At 40.9% G+C, this 19,898-nt stretch overlaps 1 protein-coding gene across 3 annotated transcripts in view; it reads right to left on the bottom strand.

Annotated features, from left to right (window-relative positions):
* PTPN4 (protein tyrosine phosphatase non-receptor type 4) overlaps positions 1-19,898 on the bottom strand; it is a 184,270-nt gene that overhangs the window by 16,089 nt on the left and 148,283 nt on the right. For all 3 annotated transcript variants that reach the window (XM_056117536.1, XM_056117538.1, XM_056117537.1), the window contains 7 exons: positions 12,110-12,269; positions 11,667-11,750; positions 11,515-11,571; positions 10,255-10,411; positions 5,605-5,771; positions 3,895-3,985; positions 3,735-3,796 (listed from right to left, as the gene is read on the bottom strand). In XM_056117536.1, coding sequence (XP_055973511.1) covers positions 3,735-3,796; positions 3,895-3,985; positions 5,605-5,771; positions 10,255-10,411; positions 11,515-11,571; positions 11,667-11,750; positions 12,110-12,269 — 778 coding nt within the window. The remainder of the gene's footprint in view (positions 1-3,734; positions 3,797-3,894; positions 3,986-5,604; positions 5,772-10,254; positions 10,412-11,514; positions 11,572-11,666; positions 11,751-12,109; positions 12,270-19,898) is intronic.

The raw sequence follows: 19,898 nt of genomic DNA, 5'->3' as shown, positions 1-19,898 counted from the left end.
TTTGAGCCACACCTGGTAGTGTTCAGGTATGAACTCAGGGGACCATATGCAGTCACTGTCATTGTCACTGTCCTCCCGTTGTTCATTGTTTTGCTCAAGTGGGCCCAGTAACACCTCCACTGTGAGACTTGTTGTTACTGTGTTTAGCATATCGAATACGTCGCGGGCAGCTTGCCAGGCTGTGGGCGAGATACTCTCAGTAGCTTGCCAGCTCTCCGAGAGGGGCGGAGGAATCGAACCTGGGTTGGCCAGTGTGCAAGGCAAATGCCCTACCCGCTATGCTATTGCTCCAGCCCACCATATACGGTAGGAAGAATCAAACCCAGGTCAGGACGTGCAAGGCAAGCATCCTATCTGCTCTAGACCCAGGTTCTGTATTGATCAACTCATGGAAGTATCTGGAAGCCCCTGGAAATCTAATCTCTGTATTTCTTCTTGTAGCAACAATTAATCCCTCTCCCCCACACCCCCACACACTTAGGGCTTATCCTGTCTCTATACTCAGGAATCACATCTGGCCGGTGTTTGGGGGACTGTGTGGGGTGCTGGAGATTGACTTTGGGTCAGCTGTGTATATAGTAAGTGTTCTATCTTTTGCACTATCTCTCTGGTCCCTGATTCAGTACTTTTAAATTCAGAGTTCATGAAGGCTTTATATACTATAACAATTGAGCTAATACATGTAAGAACTGAATGTTATCTACAAAAAAGTCATATATTTGGTTTTAAAAACAGCATAAGCTGATACCATTTAGATAAAACAAGTTCGGTCATTTGTTGATCACTCTTAAAGTTAAATAACATGTTCATGTGGGTGGAGTATGCCTTTTTATACTATTTTATTTTTGAAAATAATTGGAAATGGCCATTTAAAACATCACTCGCATTTCATTTTCTGTGAATTATCATTGTATTAGGCAGAGTCTCCCGTCCCCGCGCCTGGCTGTCCTCACCACGGCCCCTTGGAGGGGGCGGGTTGAGTTTCTCTCCCCACCCCGAGCAGAGCCCTGGCAGCCGAAGACCTCCAGAACCAACCACAGCCAGGCTGAGACCACTCTCCACATGTCTGAACAAACCTCATGCATGAAGGAACTGGCAGAGGAACCCAGGCATGCGGGTCCCAGGGCTGAGATCTCCAAGCCTGCTTGGATCGGGGCTGAGCATCCTCCACCCAGATGATCCCCATCTCCCAGTAGGCAGGCGTCACACCCACCAACTGCCCTCTGTGCCAGGTAATCCCATCAACGGCCAAGACCAGAGACTATAAAATCCAGCTCCTGCAAGTGTGCGGTTGCGCAACATCTTATTATCTCATTCTTAAAATGGACAATCTGGCAGCTACTGAATGTATCCTGCCCACATGGCAGAGTCTGGCAAACTCCCCGTGGCGTACTCAATATGCCAAATACCAGTAACAATGATAGGTCTCATTCTCCTAACCCTGAAAGAGCATTTCACAGGGCCAGGACGAAGGAGATGTTACTGGTGCCTGCTTGAGGCAATTAATGAACAACAGGATGATCATGATCATTGTATTTCTATTATTTTTATTATTTCACATTTTTTCATGTTCACAGTTTTCTTCCTTAGTGAAGAAATGAGTGAGTTGCAGAGCCAGTAAGCTCTGAGCATCACTGGGTGTGGTCCAGAAAAAAGAAAGAAGAAAAGACAAAGCACAGATCTGTATTGTACAGAAAGGGACCAGATGTAGGATGTATGTAGGATGTATCTGATTCAAGCATCTGACATGTGTTGCAGCTCTGCAATGTGACCGAGGGCTGGCAGGACAGCTTCTGCAAAGCCAGGAGTCTCTCCTGATTCCAGGGAGGCGGGCCAGGGAGGCGTGGCACTTCATGACAACTGCAGCTCTAGGCTTTCAGGTGTGCGCTGTGGTGCTGGTGCACATATGCCAATCCTGACCTGGCCATGTGTCTCTACTCTTCCTCCACAGCAACCCCCACGATGCCAAGCAGAGTAGGGCAGGGAATACTGCTCTTACAACGCACAGGCTGGAGATGCTGAAGGGGGTCGCAAGGGATACCCAGAGATGGCTTTGTGGGCCGTTTGATCCTGATAAACTCACTACACTGCAAACAATTTTGGTAGCTTGTTTAGCCAGCTGAGGATATATAGAATGGCCTGCAACCCTGGACAATTTGATGGGCTCCTCTATCCGGAAGACAAGGTGGGCATAGGGCAGCTCTGTGGGCTTGGAGAGGAGTGAGCACAACTCCTTTAGATCAAGTAATCTTATGGAACACTAGAGTTCACTTCTCTTAAAGTTCCCTTAGCACAGCAGGCAATTCAGCCTCCACTGCACTGACTTACACTGCCCACCCCTAAAAACAACTAGTTTGGTATTTTTAAGTATCAAGCGAAATGAGTCAGAAAGAGAGGGACAAACATAGAAAGATTGCATTCATCTGGAGAACATAAAGTAACAAAATAGGAGACTAACACCCGAGAACAGCTGAGATAAGTACCAAGAGGTTTGCTCCATGGCTTGGAGACCAGCCACACATGCTAGGGGAAAAGGCAGTTCAGGTAGAGAAGGGAGCACCAAATAAAGGGTGTTGGGAGGATCCTCCCAGGATAGGCGATGCATGCTGAAAGTAGACTATAGACCGAACATGATTGCCACTCAATGCCTCTTTTGCAAACCACTGCACCACATAGGACAGAGAGAACAAAAGGGAGTGCCCTGCCACAGAGGCAGGGCAGGATGGGGGGGATGGGGGTGGGAGGGATACTGGGACCTGTGGAGGTGGAAAATGGGCACTGGTGGAGGGATGGGTGTTTGATCATTGTATAATTGAAACCCAAGCACAAAGGTTTGTAAGTCTACAACTGTACCTCATGGTGTTTCACTAACAAAAATTAAAAAAAAAATAAAAAGCATCTCCCAAATTAAACTTTTATTTTCCCAAGTTCACTGATCTTTTTTTTTAATAGAGTAGGCATAGATAAGCTTGGAAGATTTTTCTCCATTCTGAGACTGTAAACAATTTGTTCATATTACCTTCAAGTACTTCAAGGATTCTCTTTTTGGGGTGGAGTGGGTCACACCTGGCAGTGCTGGGGGAGTACAGTGGTGATGTTTAGGGGACTGTGTGATGCCGGGGAACAAACCAGGGTTGGCTGCACGCAAGGCGATCATCTTAGTTAATTGCTGTATTATCCCTCTGAACCCAAAATTCTATTCTTTCAAACATTTGTATTTTGATATAACTAAAATATATGTTCACATCAAGAATGACCTGATGTATGGACTGTTCGAAAATAATGAGATGTGTGGGGGCATATAGTAAAGGATGATTTAACTTTTTAAAATCTATTTTTCTATGTGTAAAATTTTATACATTACAAATAAAAATGTTGCAATGCTTCTTATCTCCATAATGGGGAAAAGTCTTACTATAGTCTAGACAGCTGACCCAACCCATTCTCTACATAATGTTTTATCTTCAATGACTTCAAAGATTATCTCTCCCATAAACAAAATGCTAGTATTTATTTCAGTTTCTTTCTGAACTAAAGCTATTTTGTACCACTGCTCTATTTATGTTTATATTAATACTCTAGCATCAAACAACTTTGATATTAATTTTATAATTTTTTCAATATTTTGAAGTTTTAATCATCTCTCATGGTTGGCCTTTTACCTAAAAGGAATCTCAAAATTTATACTCGTTCTTCTTATTCCAAATGACATAGGTATAAAAAAATAAACTTACATTTATATAATTTGCATTGATATAGTCTTCATTACCCTTTAAAATAACCCGTGTAGCATCATCTGAAAAATTTTAAAGAATTAAAATTAAAAAATAAAATTGAAAAGAATTTAACATTAAAAAATTTATACTTTAGCATACAGAGAGGGTAGATACTTACAAGGCGAAATATCTCTGTATCTATTTTTGGAAATGTTCTGAGGTAATTTGGCACAAGACATTGTCATTCCAGGTTTCTTGCGATACAGTTGCTAAAAGACAAAAACAAAAACAAAAACAAACCAAGCTGAGACCAGAAAATCATCAAGAGCTACTGTTATGTTTTTCAGGCATTTATTTCTTTTCATTTTGGTTTCGAGTCACAACTGGTGGTGTTCGTGGGTTAATCCTGATGGGACTGTTTCAGTGGTGCTAAAGAACTATACAGGATAGGAACTCGAACCCAGGCCTCCTACATCCAAAGCATGTGCTCCTGCCTATTGAGATATCTCCCTGACTCCTCAGAACAGTCTTTATGCTAAAAAGAAACAGGTTTTCCCCTAGGATACTTCACCTACACAATATTACACCTTATCTGGTAAGGTACTGAAATAGATTTGCTAAACCAAATTCTGTGCAATTTCTTACTTGAATTTTATGTATGTTAAGACAAGATTAAAAGAAGTGGGCTGTTTTGCTTTTAAGAAATGACTTTAGGGGCTGGAGCAATAATGCAGCGGGTAGGGCATTTGCCTTGCACGCGGCTGACCCGGGCTTGATTCCGAGCACCCCATATGGTCCCCTGAGCACCCCCAGGGGGAACTCCTGAGTGCAGAGCCAGGAGTAACTCCTGTGCATCGCCGGGTGTGACCCAAAAAGCAAAAAAAAAAAAAAAAAAGACTTTAAATTTTAAACAGCATGTAAGCGTAGAGTTTTCCGTCCCTTTCTTTTTGCTGTTGCAGTCAAAGGGGTAGTCTAGTAGAGTGTAGTGATCACAACCCTACTGGCTTGCATACTTTCCGCTGCACTGCTAACTAGGGGCTCATACTTTTTAAAGCTGTGGTGCTTATGCTCAATTCCCAGCATCCCATATGGTCCCCCAAGCACCGCCAGGAGTAATTTCTGAGTGCAAAGCCAGGAGTAACCCCTGTGCATTGCTGGGTGTGACCCAAAAAAGCAATAAAAGAAAAGAAAATAAAATACAATAAAATCTTTTGGAGACTGGGGGGGGAAAAAGTTCCCAAATAGTACTCAAGAGGATTTGAAGCCACTCCTAGTGATACTTGGCTTCATGGCTTGATGGTTGAGTGCTTGTGACTGACAATGTGGTGCTGCTCAGGATCAGCTGTGTTGTGGGCCACTAGAGTCACTCCAGGAGATGGTCACACCAGGCCTACCTCTGGGAGTGCAGGAGTGGGGACTGTGCTGCTGGGGAACTAATTCAGGGCCTAGCACATCTACTCCAGTTCTCTGAGATACCTCCTTGGTCCCCTCATTATTCCACTCTTAAATAGACATCTGTTTATAAATACACACTATTAGTATTTTGGGAGATTTAAAAACTTTACATTTGGGAACTTTTTCCTGTCAAACATTTCTCCAAATACCATTTGACTTTAAAAATCACTAGGATAGGGACAGGAGTGACAGAACAGTGGGTAGGGGGTTTGCCTTGCACACGGCCAATCTGGGTTCGATCTCCAGCATCTCATATGGTCTCCCAAGCATCACCAGGAATAATTCCTGAGTGCAGAGCCAGGAGTAACCCCTGAGCATCACTGAGTGTGACCCAAAAGGAAAAAAAAAATCACTAGGATAGAGCAGATAAAAAATTGTAACATGAATTTGAAAATATGGATAATCATCTTTTCTATATAATGGTATTACTTACATCAAATTGTGTCAGGACTGTTCCAGTGATAAGCCCCTCGGCTAGCTGAATCATTGATTCCCGAAGGGAATGATCATCCTGATGAATGTTATCTAGTGGAGCTTTCTCAGGAATGTACTGGAAGTCTGGCTCATTTTCTAGCTTTTCTTCCACTACATCATAAACAGCTGAAAGGACAAATTAAAAAGCCACAGGAACATTTTAGCAAAATGGCATGAAGAATTTACCACATATTTTCATTAATCATCTGTCAAGAGAACACTTCATTCACTCAGAGTTCATCAAATTTGACAAGTGCCACTGTGCAGGGGTAAAAGTGGCTGTTGAGCTGAGGAACTTTGCTGTACCTTAGGAGAAAAAAAGTGTTCTTTGCTATATCACTGAAAATGTCTGTAACTTCAAAAAACTAAAAAGAAAAAAAAAGGAGCTCTGTGCTTTGAAAAGATGCAAATCTTTTAATATGCAGAACTTAGGAATAGTATACAGATCTGTCTAGATAGGAGAAGCTGCAGAAAAACCAAATAGAGTGCTTAAACAAAGTATATTCTAGTCTTTTTTTTCCCTTGACAGATGTATCAAACGACCTGGGAGGTCACCTTTCAAAGAGAATTCTGTCCCAGAATTTAAGGTCACAGTAGTGTGAGACCAGCCCTAGAATGTGGCCTATGGTCCACAGCAACTATTTCTCTAATCTCAGTTCTATTCTTTAACTTAGGGGGTGGTGTAATCCACTACGAACATCTATCTAAGCTATATGTAAGTCTGCTCTATACTTTTCTGCAAATTGATGCCTCTTACCAATGCCAATGATCTAGGGACTAATATGACTGAAACTAAAGGAATGGTCCAGGGAAAAAGGTCAATTGCATAGGCCCAGGAAATGGTGAGAAAATATCTGCACATAGGACTGAAGTTTGAATAAAAGTTGTCTAGAAAGAAACAGGACGTCACTGACAATGGCTAGTAGGTTCTCTTGGTCCTACAAAATTCTGAGAGGCAGAGAAGAGTGGAGGTTCCCAAAGTAATTTGGCTTAATCCATACCCCTTTCAGGAAAAAAACTACTCAGCATCCCACCACCACCAACTCCTGCTGGAAACCTCCCTTCTTTAAGGAAACAAACAGAAAGCGGAGCTCCTTTCCCGAAATGCATTTCAGCCTATCACCAACTAGGATCATTCCAACACCCCACTCCCAGGGGTAATATGAACACTTTGGGAAACTAGGCTTCTCTGTCCTCATCTAAGAGGTTTGATTCCTACTAGAATAACAACACACATCTGAAAAGAATACAATTCTCAAATGAAATGAAAAAGCCAAAAGAATGCATTTTGTCTGAAAATAACCATAATTAATAGGGGGAAAATAAGCTCTTTGACTGCCTGGTATTTTTCAAACATAAATTATTTTATAATATTATTTAAAATAAAAAAGGCATGAAAAACCCACAGAGTGAATGTGATTCACATGTAAAACTATATTAGAAAGATATTTTGCCATGAAATAAGCCATAGCTAGTTGCTCTCCCAATTCATGGTACAAATCAGATAATTTACAGTTACAAGAAGATTATGTTTTTTTGAGTATATATGGACTAGTGCTCATACTCTAACTCTGATTTGGTCATAAATTTGTGAGCAGATAACTTGAGTGTATGCATCTCTGGGCATATGTGCCTTAGAGTCAGCTGGAAATGAAGGCAATACATCTAGTTAATTCAAAGACTGTAAAAGTACTGTGCCACAAACGATAATGCCCAAAGGGGGCGGGGGGTGGATGAGGAGAGAAAGAGAGAGGGAGAGAAGAGAGAGGGAGGGGGGAGAGAATGAAGGGGGGGCAGAGAGAGAGAGAGAGAGAGAGAGAAAGAGAGAGAGAGGGTGTCTGCCACAGAGGTAGATTCAGGGTGGAAGGATGGAAATCGGGGACAATGGTGGTGGAAACTGTACACTGCTGAAGTGACAGGTGTTGGAACAGTGTATGAATGAAATCCAATCACGGACAATTTTGTAACTGTTTATCTCAGTGATTTAATAAAAAATTTAAAAAAAGAAAAAAGGGCTGTAAAGATTAAATGAGAATATGTAAATGTGACTTAGTGCATAGCTATCAATAATTATGAGTAACTTTTAGTATTGAGGTTTTTTTACCTGTAATCAAATAAAAACAAAACAAAACAGATATTATTCTCAGTATAAAACAGGTTTTATGTGACAGACAATAACTAATAATGAATCACATAAAAACCTGATTCATTCTATGAGGGATGGGTTGGGGCCATACCTCGAGGTGAGAACAGAGCTCGGGGGTTAATCCCGGCTCTGTTCTCAGGAGTGACCCCTGGCAGTGACTAGAGGACACCACATGGTGCAGGGAACTGAATGGGGTCTGCCACATGTGCCGACCTGCACAGTATCAGACTCCTGAAGAGTCAAAGTACAGGGGTCTAGAGAGATAGTACATGGAGCAGGGTGTTTGCCTTGAACGTGGCCAACCTAGGTTGTACCCTAGCTTTCCATATGGTCCCCTCAGCCTGCCAGAAGAAATTCCTGAGTGCAGAGTCAGGAGTAACTCCTGAGCACTGCCAGGTGTGGCCCCCAAACAAAACAACAACAAAAGGGAAATTCTCACCCTACCTCCAACTTTTGTTGCTGTTACTTATTAGGACAATGGGGGCTATACAATGGTGATATTATGTACAAACGGAGTTGCTGTGCACTTAAGATCATATATCAACTTTTCTGTTGCTAGAGATTCCAAGGGTAGGGCCATGGGACCAAATTTTTCACATGAAGTATGCCGGAAATGGAATTTACAACTTCACGTCTACAAGGCAGGCACTCTATCAGGAGCCACATCCTTGGGTCTCCCTTGTATTTGTTTTAAAAGAACTTAAAACTTTTGTGAAGTGAGGTATAGAGGGGGCATAGGGAGGGTTCTAATTATACCTTACTTCCCTATGGTATGTGTTCAATAAATGGTAATCTAGCATTACAAATAATCATTCTTGTGACTAGCATTAGACAAGAAGGCAAATTGGACAAAGAATGTCCAAAACTGGAATAAAGGCATTTAAGAAATTTTCCCAGACAAGATAGACAGTGTTGAAGAAACTTGAAACAATGCCATATGAATGCTGGCTAAAGGATCTGGACTTGTTAAACTGCAGGACTTCTGGTAAAATTAACTACTGTCAAAACAATGAAGGTTAGAGAGAATGAACTTTTCTGCATTAAATTTATTCTTTATTAATTTATTCTGCACAGCACAGGAGAATAAAATTAGATATAAAAGTACTGCAGGAATTGAAAGCACAAATAAACTTGCTCAACCATTCAAAGGGGAAATGACCTGCTTCCAGGTGGTCCACACTGGCAGGCAGGATTATTGGAATTGTGGAGAAAAACTAGGCTACTGACAGAGTTTATGGTGTGACGATTTCCCAAACTTAGGCCCCCCCAAAGAAAACAAAAACTATATTCTAAGAAGTTTTAGTGGTGCTTGAGAACAAAGCTAATAATGGCACCTTGAGCACTGCTGTCAATGCTATCCCACCCTTCATCCCCCACAAAAAACAAATACCCAAAACTACAATGAACAATTTAGCTGTTCAGATCAGGACATGGCAAGATTAGGCAAGCAGGCTCCTAAAAATAAGCAAGATTTAAAAAATGAAAAAGAAAAGCTTGGGTGGGTGCTTCCCTCTGGACCCCCACTCCCTCACTTGTGGGAGACTCTCTGCTTACCTTCTCTTTTCCTTTGACACTCAAACATCCCCAGGTCCCTAAAACAATCTTTAATTATAGCTTGTTATTGTTTTCTAAAAATGAGGAGAGTTCAAAATTTATTGAGCACCAACTGCTACTCTTAAAACAACTTGGGGAGGAGGAATGTCATTTTAGCTAAATCAAGAGAAAATTTTTCCAATGACAGAGATCTGAATGCTGAATGAAGTGAGGGTATAAGTCACACAAAAACTGAAGATAAAAGTGTTTTAGGAAGAAAGAACAGCAAGAAAGTTAGCATGGAATAGAGGATGGTGCGCAAGGTTGAGTTGTAGTAGTAAAGGGAAAACAACAATCTGAAACTTATTCCAAATGTGAATGGAAGGCATTATATTTTAAGCAGGTAACTGCCAAACATGACTTAATTAAAAAAATTATTATTACTGTTTTGTTTTTGTTTTTGGCCACATCTGGCAGTACTTAGGGGTTACGTCTGGCTCTGCATTCAGGAATACTCTTGGTGGGCTCAGGGGACCATATGGAATGCCGGGTATTGAACCTGGGCTGGCTAAGTCCAAGGCAAACACCTTACCTGCTTTACTATTGTTCTGGTCCCTATAAATACTGCTTTGTTTTGGGGGTGCTCAGACCCAGCAGTGCTGGGAGCAGGGTGTGTGTGTGTGTTTGTGTGTGTGTTTGTGTGTTTGTGTGTGTGTGTGTGTGTGTGTGTGTGTGTTTATTACTGTTTCTGGCTCTGTGCTGGGGAGGGTATCAGTTTTCACTCAGGGGACGATGTGATGCTGCAGATCAAATCCATGCAAAGCACGTGCTCCAGCACTTTGAGCTATCTTCCCCAGCCACTACTTACTATGCTTAGTACTAAACGCCAATTGATTAAGAAAACCATCCAGTGCTATATATAGTACTTACCATTAGGCCGGACTAGAAGCACGAGTTCCCCAGAATGTCGCTCACAGCTAGCTTTAATAAACAGAACCACCTGATCATGAGTGTGTTCTGTAATGTCCCGACCATTGATCAGTACAACTTGGTCCCCTTCATTCAATCGAGGGACACAGAGGTCAGCCTGTAAGGTAATTAGAATAAGGTTTCAGATTTGTTCTGGATTCCGAAAGGCTCAAGAATTAGCAGACTGAAATGACAAATAGCTTCTAATCATCCATTTATCTAGTTTTCTAAGAAGAAAAAAAATCTAGCTCTCCCATGAAGATACTGTTTTTACCATCTTCCTGCAACAACTTTTCTCTGCGATCCTAACAGTTGCCTAGATTCAGGTAAGAATGATGATCTCAAGGTGCATAAGTATGCCTGTGCTTTGTAGTGTTAAAAAAAACACATCTCAATGATCACAGTTTCGCCTTATAACATTCTCCCATTATGGCTCAAATTTCAGTTACAATATAATAATGTTGAATACCTACATAAAATATAAACTTTGGTGCTTGCTGTCAGTTCAAAAAGCACTAAGTTGTAAAATAACAGAGACACATCACGATCAGTGATTAACCATATCACTTCTTCAAAAGGTTGTGGGTGTTGGGGTCACTGTGCTTCTGTCGTTCAGTATAAACTAAAATACATGTATTTGGATTGATTACTTGTGTTTCCCAGTGATAAACCTACATAAAATCTAAAGGAGAAGTTGTTCTAAAAAAAAAAGTTAAAAGCAGAGAATGGTCCAGAGAAAGACAGCAAACAAACACAAAAAGTACTTGTAAGGGAACTTCAAACTGAATGTAAACTGAGTTAGAGAAGAAAACAGATGAGGGAAATATTGACATACTATTATTTAAGAGACTCTAGGATAAGTATTTCCCAAAGTAGGCAATATCATCTGGCCCTATGTGGGGATAGGGATTGTGGGAAATGTACACTGGTGGAGGGATAGGTATTGGAACATTGTATGACTGAAAACCCATCATGAAAGCTTTGCATCTGTGTATCTCACGGTGATTCAATTAAAACAAACAAATAAACAATATGTATTTTTAAAACTGTCATCTACAGAATTAAAAAACCCAAACTTTCCAGCAATTTAAGAGATCAAGTTAATAACATACAACATATATTTTATAAATGAAAAAAGTTACATTTCTTTTATTTAGAGTAATAAAAAATAAGCACATATTCTTGCAAATGGGATTTCCTTGCAGGATTTACATAACTTACAGGTGTTCCTGGTGCTACTCGGGAGACAATCACAGGCATCTTTTGATCATATCCCCCCTTAAAAAACAGTTAAGTCAGATATTAGTGAAATTTTATCAAACCAAGAGCAACTCAATTTAACAAATCTGACCACAATATAAATTCTTGATTACCTTTACATTGAATCCAAACCTTCCGTTTTCATCAGGCTTCATTTTGATTAGAACAAGATTATCATGTGGAATACCACCATTAGGCTTAAAAAGACAAAGATAAATGACTTGTAATTTTCACCTATAATCTCTACTTCAGGCATAAACAAAGAATGCTTTTTGCATCTTGATATTATTTATGGCATCATAAAGAATAATAATTCTTGGGGTCAGAGAGCTAGTCCAATGGGTAAGGTGCTTTCTTCACATGCAGCCCACAAGGTTTTGATCCCTGGCATTGTATGTCACTGCAGCAGTAATAACTCTAAGCACAGAGCCAGAAGTAACCCAGAGCACTGACAGTTGGGACCCAAAACAAATCAAAACAAAAGTACAGTAACATAATTTACAGATACAACATGCTAAAATCCCAAACAAATTACATTTACATTTAAAAAACTTACAGTAGACTTTTCAGGGGAAGATGGGACATCAAATGTTTCATTAATATGGTTTTCTAGATCCTGTTGAGAATGTGAACAATGAATTTGGTTCCAACTGTTTTTCTTCGATTGTTTGGGTGGTAAAGCTGGAGGCTGTCCATCTTCAGGAGTTTCTTGTGACCTAGATTGGAAAAGAACAACAAAAAAAGTAAGTATTTTGGAGTTGCGTTATGGAATCATTCTTCCTTCTTTCCTCTCTCCCTTTATCTCATCACAATGCTGAAAATCATACCCAGGTCCTAAAACATCACAGAGCAGGCACTCTATCTGAGATACATCCCTAGCTCTACAATTGTTACTACAAAAATGGGACCAAGAAATTCAGATATTTATGACTACTACAAACAAGATTCAAAATCAATTATTTTTTTGTAAGTGCCACTGTTTAAGGGAACCTTTCTTAACTTTGATATTTAACTAGTAAGTCCAATTTCCTACATTTTTGGGGGGGGGGCGTCATGGTTCTGTGTAGCTATTAGGGTCACACTCAGAGGTGCTTAAGAGTAATACTGTATCAAGGATTGAGTTCAGGGCCTCACACATGTCAGACATGCACTCTGCCAATGAGGCAAACTCCTGGCCTCAGAAGCCTTTTTATATAAAAAATCAAAAGAAATCAAAAAAGAAATCAAAACTGAGAGCTGAGTCATCCCTATAGATTATAAACTACCTGTCACGGTCTAGAGAACTAGAGTGTGTGGCCAATGTATTTAGAGATAATTGACAATTCATGAAAGTAATGTAGTGTTTGCTATAATTAGAATTAGAATATTAGTAAGAGAATTTATTAGGTAACAGAAAAGAAAAAGGTGACCAGAAAGAACAGTAGTGGTTGAGACACTCAGATATGATTTGAGATGGAGAAGCAAATATTCAATTAATGTTAGAGATTGGAATCGATATGAAAAAGCTACAATTGACAGGGAACACTAAGCAAAAACTTTTAAACGTAAGCATGGCATATTTGTAAGTTAACACTAAGTTTTTCATAAAGTCTAGAAAGGGGGACTAAGGGTTTAAATAGTGTATTAGGAAGCATAGCCCCAAGAAACTAGTAAAGTTGAGTAGAACAAACAGGAAAAACTGACCACCACTGAGGTTGTTATCTGTCTTTGAGGAGCAGAAAGTCCTCTGGAAAAATCAATGAACTACTTACTGTTCTATTGCCTGAGGAAGACAAGAGAGGTGATAGATGCTGATGAAAAGCACGGCTACTGTGGTACTAGACAGATTTTACCCCTTTTCCTGCTTATTTCTATTGACTTGATGACAAAGTTCTTAAAGGCAAGCTGTAAGATTTTGAGGAGGTAGAGTTGTACCAGATTATGTTAAAAAATGATTTTCCATCCCTCTCTGATTGACTAACGGGAAGTTAAGTGATTAAGTGATTAAGTGACAGTGACTAGTTTTTTATGCATCATGGATTGATTCAAGCACTATTCCATGTCATTTTTGTTACAGAACCATGGAATAGTGCTTGAATCAATCCATGATGCATAAAAAACTAGTCACTGTCACTTAATCACTTAATCATTTAACTTCCCGTTAGTCGTCGATTTGCTCGAGCGGGCGCCAGTAATGTCTCCATTTGTCCCTGTCGCGTGCTAGTGTAGCCCAATGGCATCTGTTTGCTCTGGGATCATGAAGAGCCTCAAACCGATCGTTCATGATCTTCACGAAGAAGTCTGACCATCTGGTAGGTGGGCAGCCACGTGGTCTTTTGACATCCCGTGGAATCCAGCCGGTAACAGCTCTAGTCCAGCGGTCATCTTTAAATCTCATTACGTGACCAGCCCATCTGATTTTTGACACCTTGGCAAATAAGACAGCGTCCCTGATTCTTGATCATCGACGGATGTCGGAACTCCGGATTTTTTCTCTCATTTGAGTGAAACGTGATATTCCAAGCATAGCTCTTTCTATTCTTCTTTGGGAGACCTGAATAGCATTCTCATCCTGTTTGCGTAGGGCCCAGGTCTCTGAGGTGTATGTTAATGCAGGAAGAACAGTGGAATCAAAGAGATGTGCCCGGAGCCGGAGGTTCTTCGTCCTCTTAGCTATCTCTTCGACGTTCTTGAAGGCGTTCCAAGCCGCTCTCTTCCTCCTGCGCAGCTCGGGTGCCAGGTCATTTGTCATGTTGACTTCTCGACCTAGGTACACATAGCTGTTGCATTCGGAGATGGTCGTTCTGTTGAGAGCGAATGGGGCATCAGGAACGAGGCTGTTTCTCATAAACATTGTCTTCGTAAGATTCAGCTGTAGTCCTACCTTTCCACACTCACGGTCAAAGTCAGCCAGCATTTGTGCCGCTTGGCTGATGTTTGGTGTTATTAAAACAATGTCATCAGCAAAGCGGAGGTGGTGTAGTTGCCGACCATCTATCTTCACTCCCATTCCTTCCCATTCCAGTCGTCGCATGATGTTCTCAAGGGTGGCACTGAAGAGTTTCGGTGAAATGGTATTATCACCCTGCCGAACCCCTCTCCTGACATCAACGATCACTTCTTTGTAGAATGGTGAGATCCTGGTAGTGAATCCGCAATACAGCTCACGGAGGATCTTGATGTATTGGACTTGAATGCCCTGATTGGCTAGGGCTTCAATGACCGCTTCCATCTCAACAGAATCAAAGGCCTTCTTTAAATCAATGAACGTTAAACAGAGCGGCATCTTGAACTCCCGAGAAACCTCAATGAGCTTGGTTATTGTGTGGATATGGTCGATGGTGCTGAATCCTTTGCGGAACCCGGCTTGCTCGCATGGTTGTCCTTCATCTAGTGTTCTGCCAATGCTATTTAGGATGACTCGAGTGAACAACTTGTAGATGACAGACAATCGGCAGATCGGGCGATAGTTGCCAATGTCATGGATGTCTCCCTTCTTGAACAGTAGTACGGTCCTGCTGGTTTTCCATTGGGACGGAACCTTGCATTCAGACAGGTAGCAAGTGAAGAGCCGAGCCAGTGTATTGATGAGTACTGACGGCAGGTTCTTCAGGTGTTCAGGTCTGACCTTGTCTGGGTCGGGTGCTGTTTGTTTCTTTACCGACGAAATGGCGTGTCGGATTTCGGAAGGGAGAACATTGGGAACGACATATCCATCCTGTGGAATTTGGTATGTCGGCAAGTGGACATGGCTATCGAAGAGATTTGAGTAGAAGTCATGGATAATCTTCTCCATTGCTGTTCTGGAGGATGTGATGGATCCATCAGGACGTCGGAGGGCAGTCATCTTGGTCCTGTAGTTGGCGAAGGACAGGTGGGCGTAACGAATACTTTTCCTAGCTTCTGCCGCATCTACCAGTACTTCTGCTCTTCTCTCTTTGAGGTCTTCCTTGATCGCATCTCTGCACTGCTTTGCGAGCTCGGACGTTAGCTTGCGGTTGCCTGAGGCATGCGCCAAACCACGCTGGCGAATTAGCTCAAGAGTTTTCGAAGACAGGCGTTTTTTTGTGGCTATCTCTCTCTTGGCGTTCCTCGCACATTCATGGAGGTGCTGAACCAGTCGATCGTATTCCTCGTCAATGTTGTCAACAATGGCATCTTCCCATGTTGCTGCAATAGTGCCAAAGAGTTCCCAGTTGGTGGTCGTTCTGGGAGTTCTCTTTTTGAACTTTGCAGCCCTTTCTCCCTGTAAGTGGGCCAATTTGTTACTGCAGAATAAAGAAGCCCCAAATAAATGAAGGAGATTACTGCCAAATGGCACATGAACAATATGCTCCTCACTGGTAGAGAAGATGTGAATTTACTTAGAACTTAAAGGCTTTCTGCTAGATGCAGAGTAGATATGGGGAGTAGAGCTAAAAATTTGATTAGTGCCAGAGAAATCAGTCAGGATTTATAATAAATGGTGTGACTATATAGTATTCCAGGAAGGTTTCTCCCAGAGAAAATACACTCCTTCTGAAATTTTATAACCTAGTATAAAATATATTAACTACATAATGACTGCATCAGAGAGCTTACCTCTTTTTTTTTTTTTTTTTTTAAAGCAAAAGCTTCCTCTAAGTCTCCCTACATGGTCAAGGATTTCAGGTCCAAAACATATTAGCTTTTATTCTGCCAATTTCAATTACCAAGAATCTAACATATTCAAATGGTCTGAGCTCAGGTAAGTAATTCCACAGATCAGAATAGAGATATGTAACTCAAACAGGGCTTGTAAGAGATTAGGGCAGATAAAGACAGACCCTTTGGCAAAACCTTACAGATATTTACATATTTCTAAAAATCTATTAAAAACCTGCAAGACAGGCTGGAGCAATAGCACAGCAGGTAGGGCATTTGCCTTGCACATGGCCGACCTGGGTTTGATTCGCAATATCCTATATGGTCCCCTGAGCACCACCTGGGGTAATTCCTGAGTGCAGAGCCAGGAGTGACCCCTGTGCATTGTAGGGTATGACCCAAAAAGAAAAAAAAAACCTGCAAGACTTTACAAAAAAACAGAAGTGATTAGATTCTACAAATGTATATCACCAGGTATCATCCTTTATGTAAGGCAAAATGCAACTTAAGCATTTAAATAAAAGTATTTTATACTCAGGAAGCATTTATTTTCAAAACCAGAGAAGAGTTTTACCAGACTGAAATCATATGGAAGTCAAAGTTAGAGCAAATTTCCTTTTTCTTGGCTAGCTAAGTCTAAATATAGTATCAAAATATACAGCAGAGGCAAACTCAGGTCTGACTTGCAGTTGGTATATATCTATGAGAGTCAACCTATGAATCTGGGTATACCAGTGGTATTGCTCAGCTGTAAGAGACAATAATGACACAACGAAACGAGTTTTGTTATAACTCTAAATTGACTTTCTGGAGGAGTTAACCACAAAGAAGTTCTAGATATAATTCTTTTTTTGCTTGCAAGCTACCCCTGACGTACTCAATATACCAAACACAGTAACAAGTCTCATGATGGAGACGTTACTGGGCCCGCTCGAGCAAATCGATGAACAACGGGAGGACTGTGACTGTGACAGTTGGGTCACACCCCACGATGCACAGGGGTTAGGGGTTACTCCTGGCTCATACACTCAGGAATTATCCCTGGCGGTGCCCGGGGAAACATATGGGATACTGGGAATCAAACCCAGGTCAGCCATGTGCAAGGCAAACGCCCTACCCGCTGTGCTATCACTCCAGCCCCTGGATGTACTTCTAAAAAATGTGCTTCTGATTCGAAACTATTGCCCTACAACAGTGATTGCTAATTCATAACTTGAGGGACTTCCTTGCCTAATATATATTTGGCCCATTTTGTTGTTTTCATAAAATATGAGTTAATTAGCTACATAAAAAATTTGACAGGGAAATCTTTACTTCCGAATATAAAATCTGGGAGTTCTCTAAGAGTGGACCTGTTATGCCCACCCCAAGGAGACCCTGAGTTGCCACCCACAGAGGAGCCCTCTGGCTACACAACAAGCAGCTTAAACCATGATCCCAGAGACTCAGAAATAAACCTCCTAACCCAACGGCTTTTGGCAGAAATGCATCCCCACTCTGCATTAGGTGACCAGCCCCGGGCCACCCCAGGTAGGAATAGGTTTTGTGCCTTGGCCTGTTCCCCAGGGCGGCTCAGGGTCCGCCATCTTCCAGAGGCCAATGGACAGCCAGGTGGGGGCCCGCAATGAGGAGACATGAGGGGTCTCATGGGATGGGGTGGGGCCGGCCCTTTCCTTGCCGGCAGAAATCCTTCTAGATTTAATTATTAAGATTTCAGAATTTCAGCAATAGAAAATAAATTGTTTAATGCTGCCTTTTTGGCAGATGTGAGTGTTGGGGCAAAATCCCAAATAAATAATGGTGGATCTGGTGTAAAAATATTGAATGTAATCAAAGTAGAGAGAGAGTAATGTGGAAACTATCTGCCACACAGGTAGGGGAGGCAGTAGAATGGGAGGTATACTGGGGTTTTGGTGGTGGTAAAGGTACACTCGTGAAGGGATGACCAAGACTTAAACCTGAAATGAAACCTGTATGACCGAGACTTAAACTTGAAAACTTTTTAACTGCTCTCACAGTGACTCAATAAATAAATTTATTAAAAAAAAAAAAGAGTGGACCTGTTATTGCAAATTGTCAACTATATGAAAATGCCCAAGTATTAGCTGCTGCCTTTAAGTGGGTCCTGGGCGATTCAGTCTGCATAATTCCACATTGTGTTTCTTACTAGAATCCAGTTGGTATTTCAAGTACAATCTATCCTTTAATCTGGTGAGAACATACATACCGGAAAGTCTAAGCTTTCAGATTCGTGTTATGAGTTATGCCAGATTCTAAAGAAAAGGTGAAGAGAAGTGTGCAGTCTGAGAAGATTTGCCAGAATGTAGCAGTGGAAAGGACAATATGACTTAGTATTTAAGAACTGGGATCACCTGTCTTTTCTTACTGTTTCATGTAACTTTCTTGCTAAATTATCAGAAAGTAGAGAATAAGCTCTCCAAAAGCCAGATTTGTTGCAGAGGATTACTTGGTTCAGGGAACTATTCTGAACTAATTATGTGCTCTCCCAGTAATCCTATTAACTGTCTATGAGAATATCTAAATATACCTTTTGTTTCCAGCTTCAGTAACCAAACTCCTTCCCTTCATTCCTCCAACCATCTTTACAGAAGTCTATTAATCAAGGACATTAACATAGATTTCCAAAATTCCTATTTTGAGCAAATCCCATCAATGCCACACTGCAAAGTTTTTATTTCCTCTTCCCTTTCCTTTAATGGCTGTCATTGTTGCAAAGTGCAGTGATTATGTATTTGGTGTGGTACTGGGGATCACAACAGCAGTGCAGGAGGACACACCTGGCAATACTGGATGTCAGAGATTGAACTACTATTCCAATGAATGCAAGGCAGATATTCAACAACTGGGCTACACACTCGACCTCATATTCCAAAAGTTTTAACCTTTAATATCTGAAAAATTCTTCATAGCTAGAGTTAACATTCTTCATAGCTAGAGTTAACATATAATTACTTATTATTTTACTCAAACAATTATCTGTGTGAAGATGATTAAAAAGGATAAAAACATAAAAGAAATGAAATAATATATATAGCAGAATAAAGAGATGAACTTGGGAATCAGGTATACTGTAGGGTGTGTGCTACACACACACACACACACGTATATCCATTAAAAATATATATATATATATCAGTTAGAAAAATGTTGGTATTATGGGGCTAGAGAAAAGCACAATAGGTAAGGTGCTTGCCTTGCACAGGCCGACCTGGATTTGCCTCTTGCGATCTCCTATGGTTCTCTGAGCCCACCAGGACTGATCCCTGAGCACAGAGCCACAAGTCAGCCCTAAGCACAACTGATTGTAGCCCAACCTTCCCCCCACCAAATTAAAGTTGGCATTCTGAAAAGAAGAGGATAACTTAAGGAGAAGACTAACACTATTATTTAGACAGGACTACGAATACAAGAAATAAAGAAGCAGGCACCAGGCTATACCTAAAATTTTACAAGTAAAGGTAATCTTCAAATGAAAAGATGGGAGATCTGTCATGAGGAGAATATAGGAAGTAATGCAACTGTGGTGTAGAATAATTGGTATTTTGGTGGTGGTTGCGGTGTGGTAACATACATTTTTAAGTGGTGTGAATCTGTATTCCTAATGCATATACAACATTGTAAAACAATATCTTGATGAAGGAAAAAAAAGTAATGTACTCTTCCCCCAAAAGATTTTTATTTATAAAATGAAAAATGCAATAAGGATTTATCATATATAAATA

This window comes from Sorex fumeus, unplaced genomic scaffold, assembly GCF_029834395.1.
Source record: "Sorex fumeus unplaced genomic scaffold, SorFum_2.1 ptg000035l, whole genome shotgun sequence".
Lineage (NCBI taxonomy): Eukaryota > Metazoa > Chordata > Mammalia > Eulipotyphla > Soricidae > Sorex > Sorex fumeus.
This window is presented reverse-complemented; position numbering and strand designations above follow the sequence as displayed.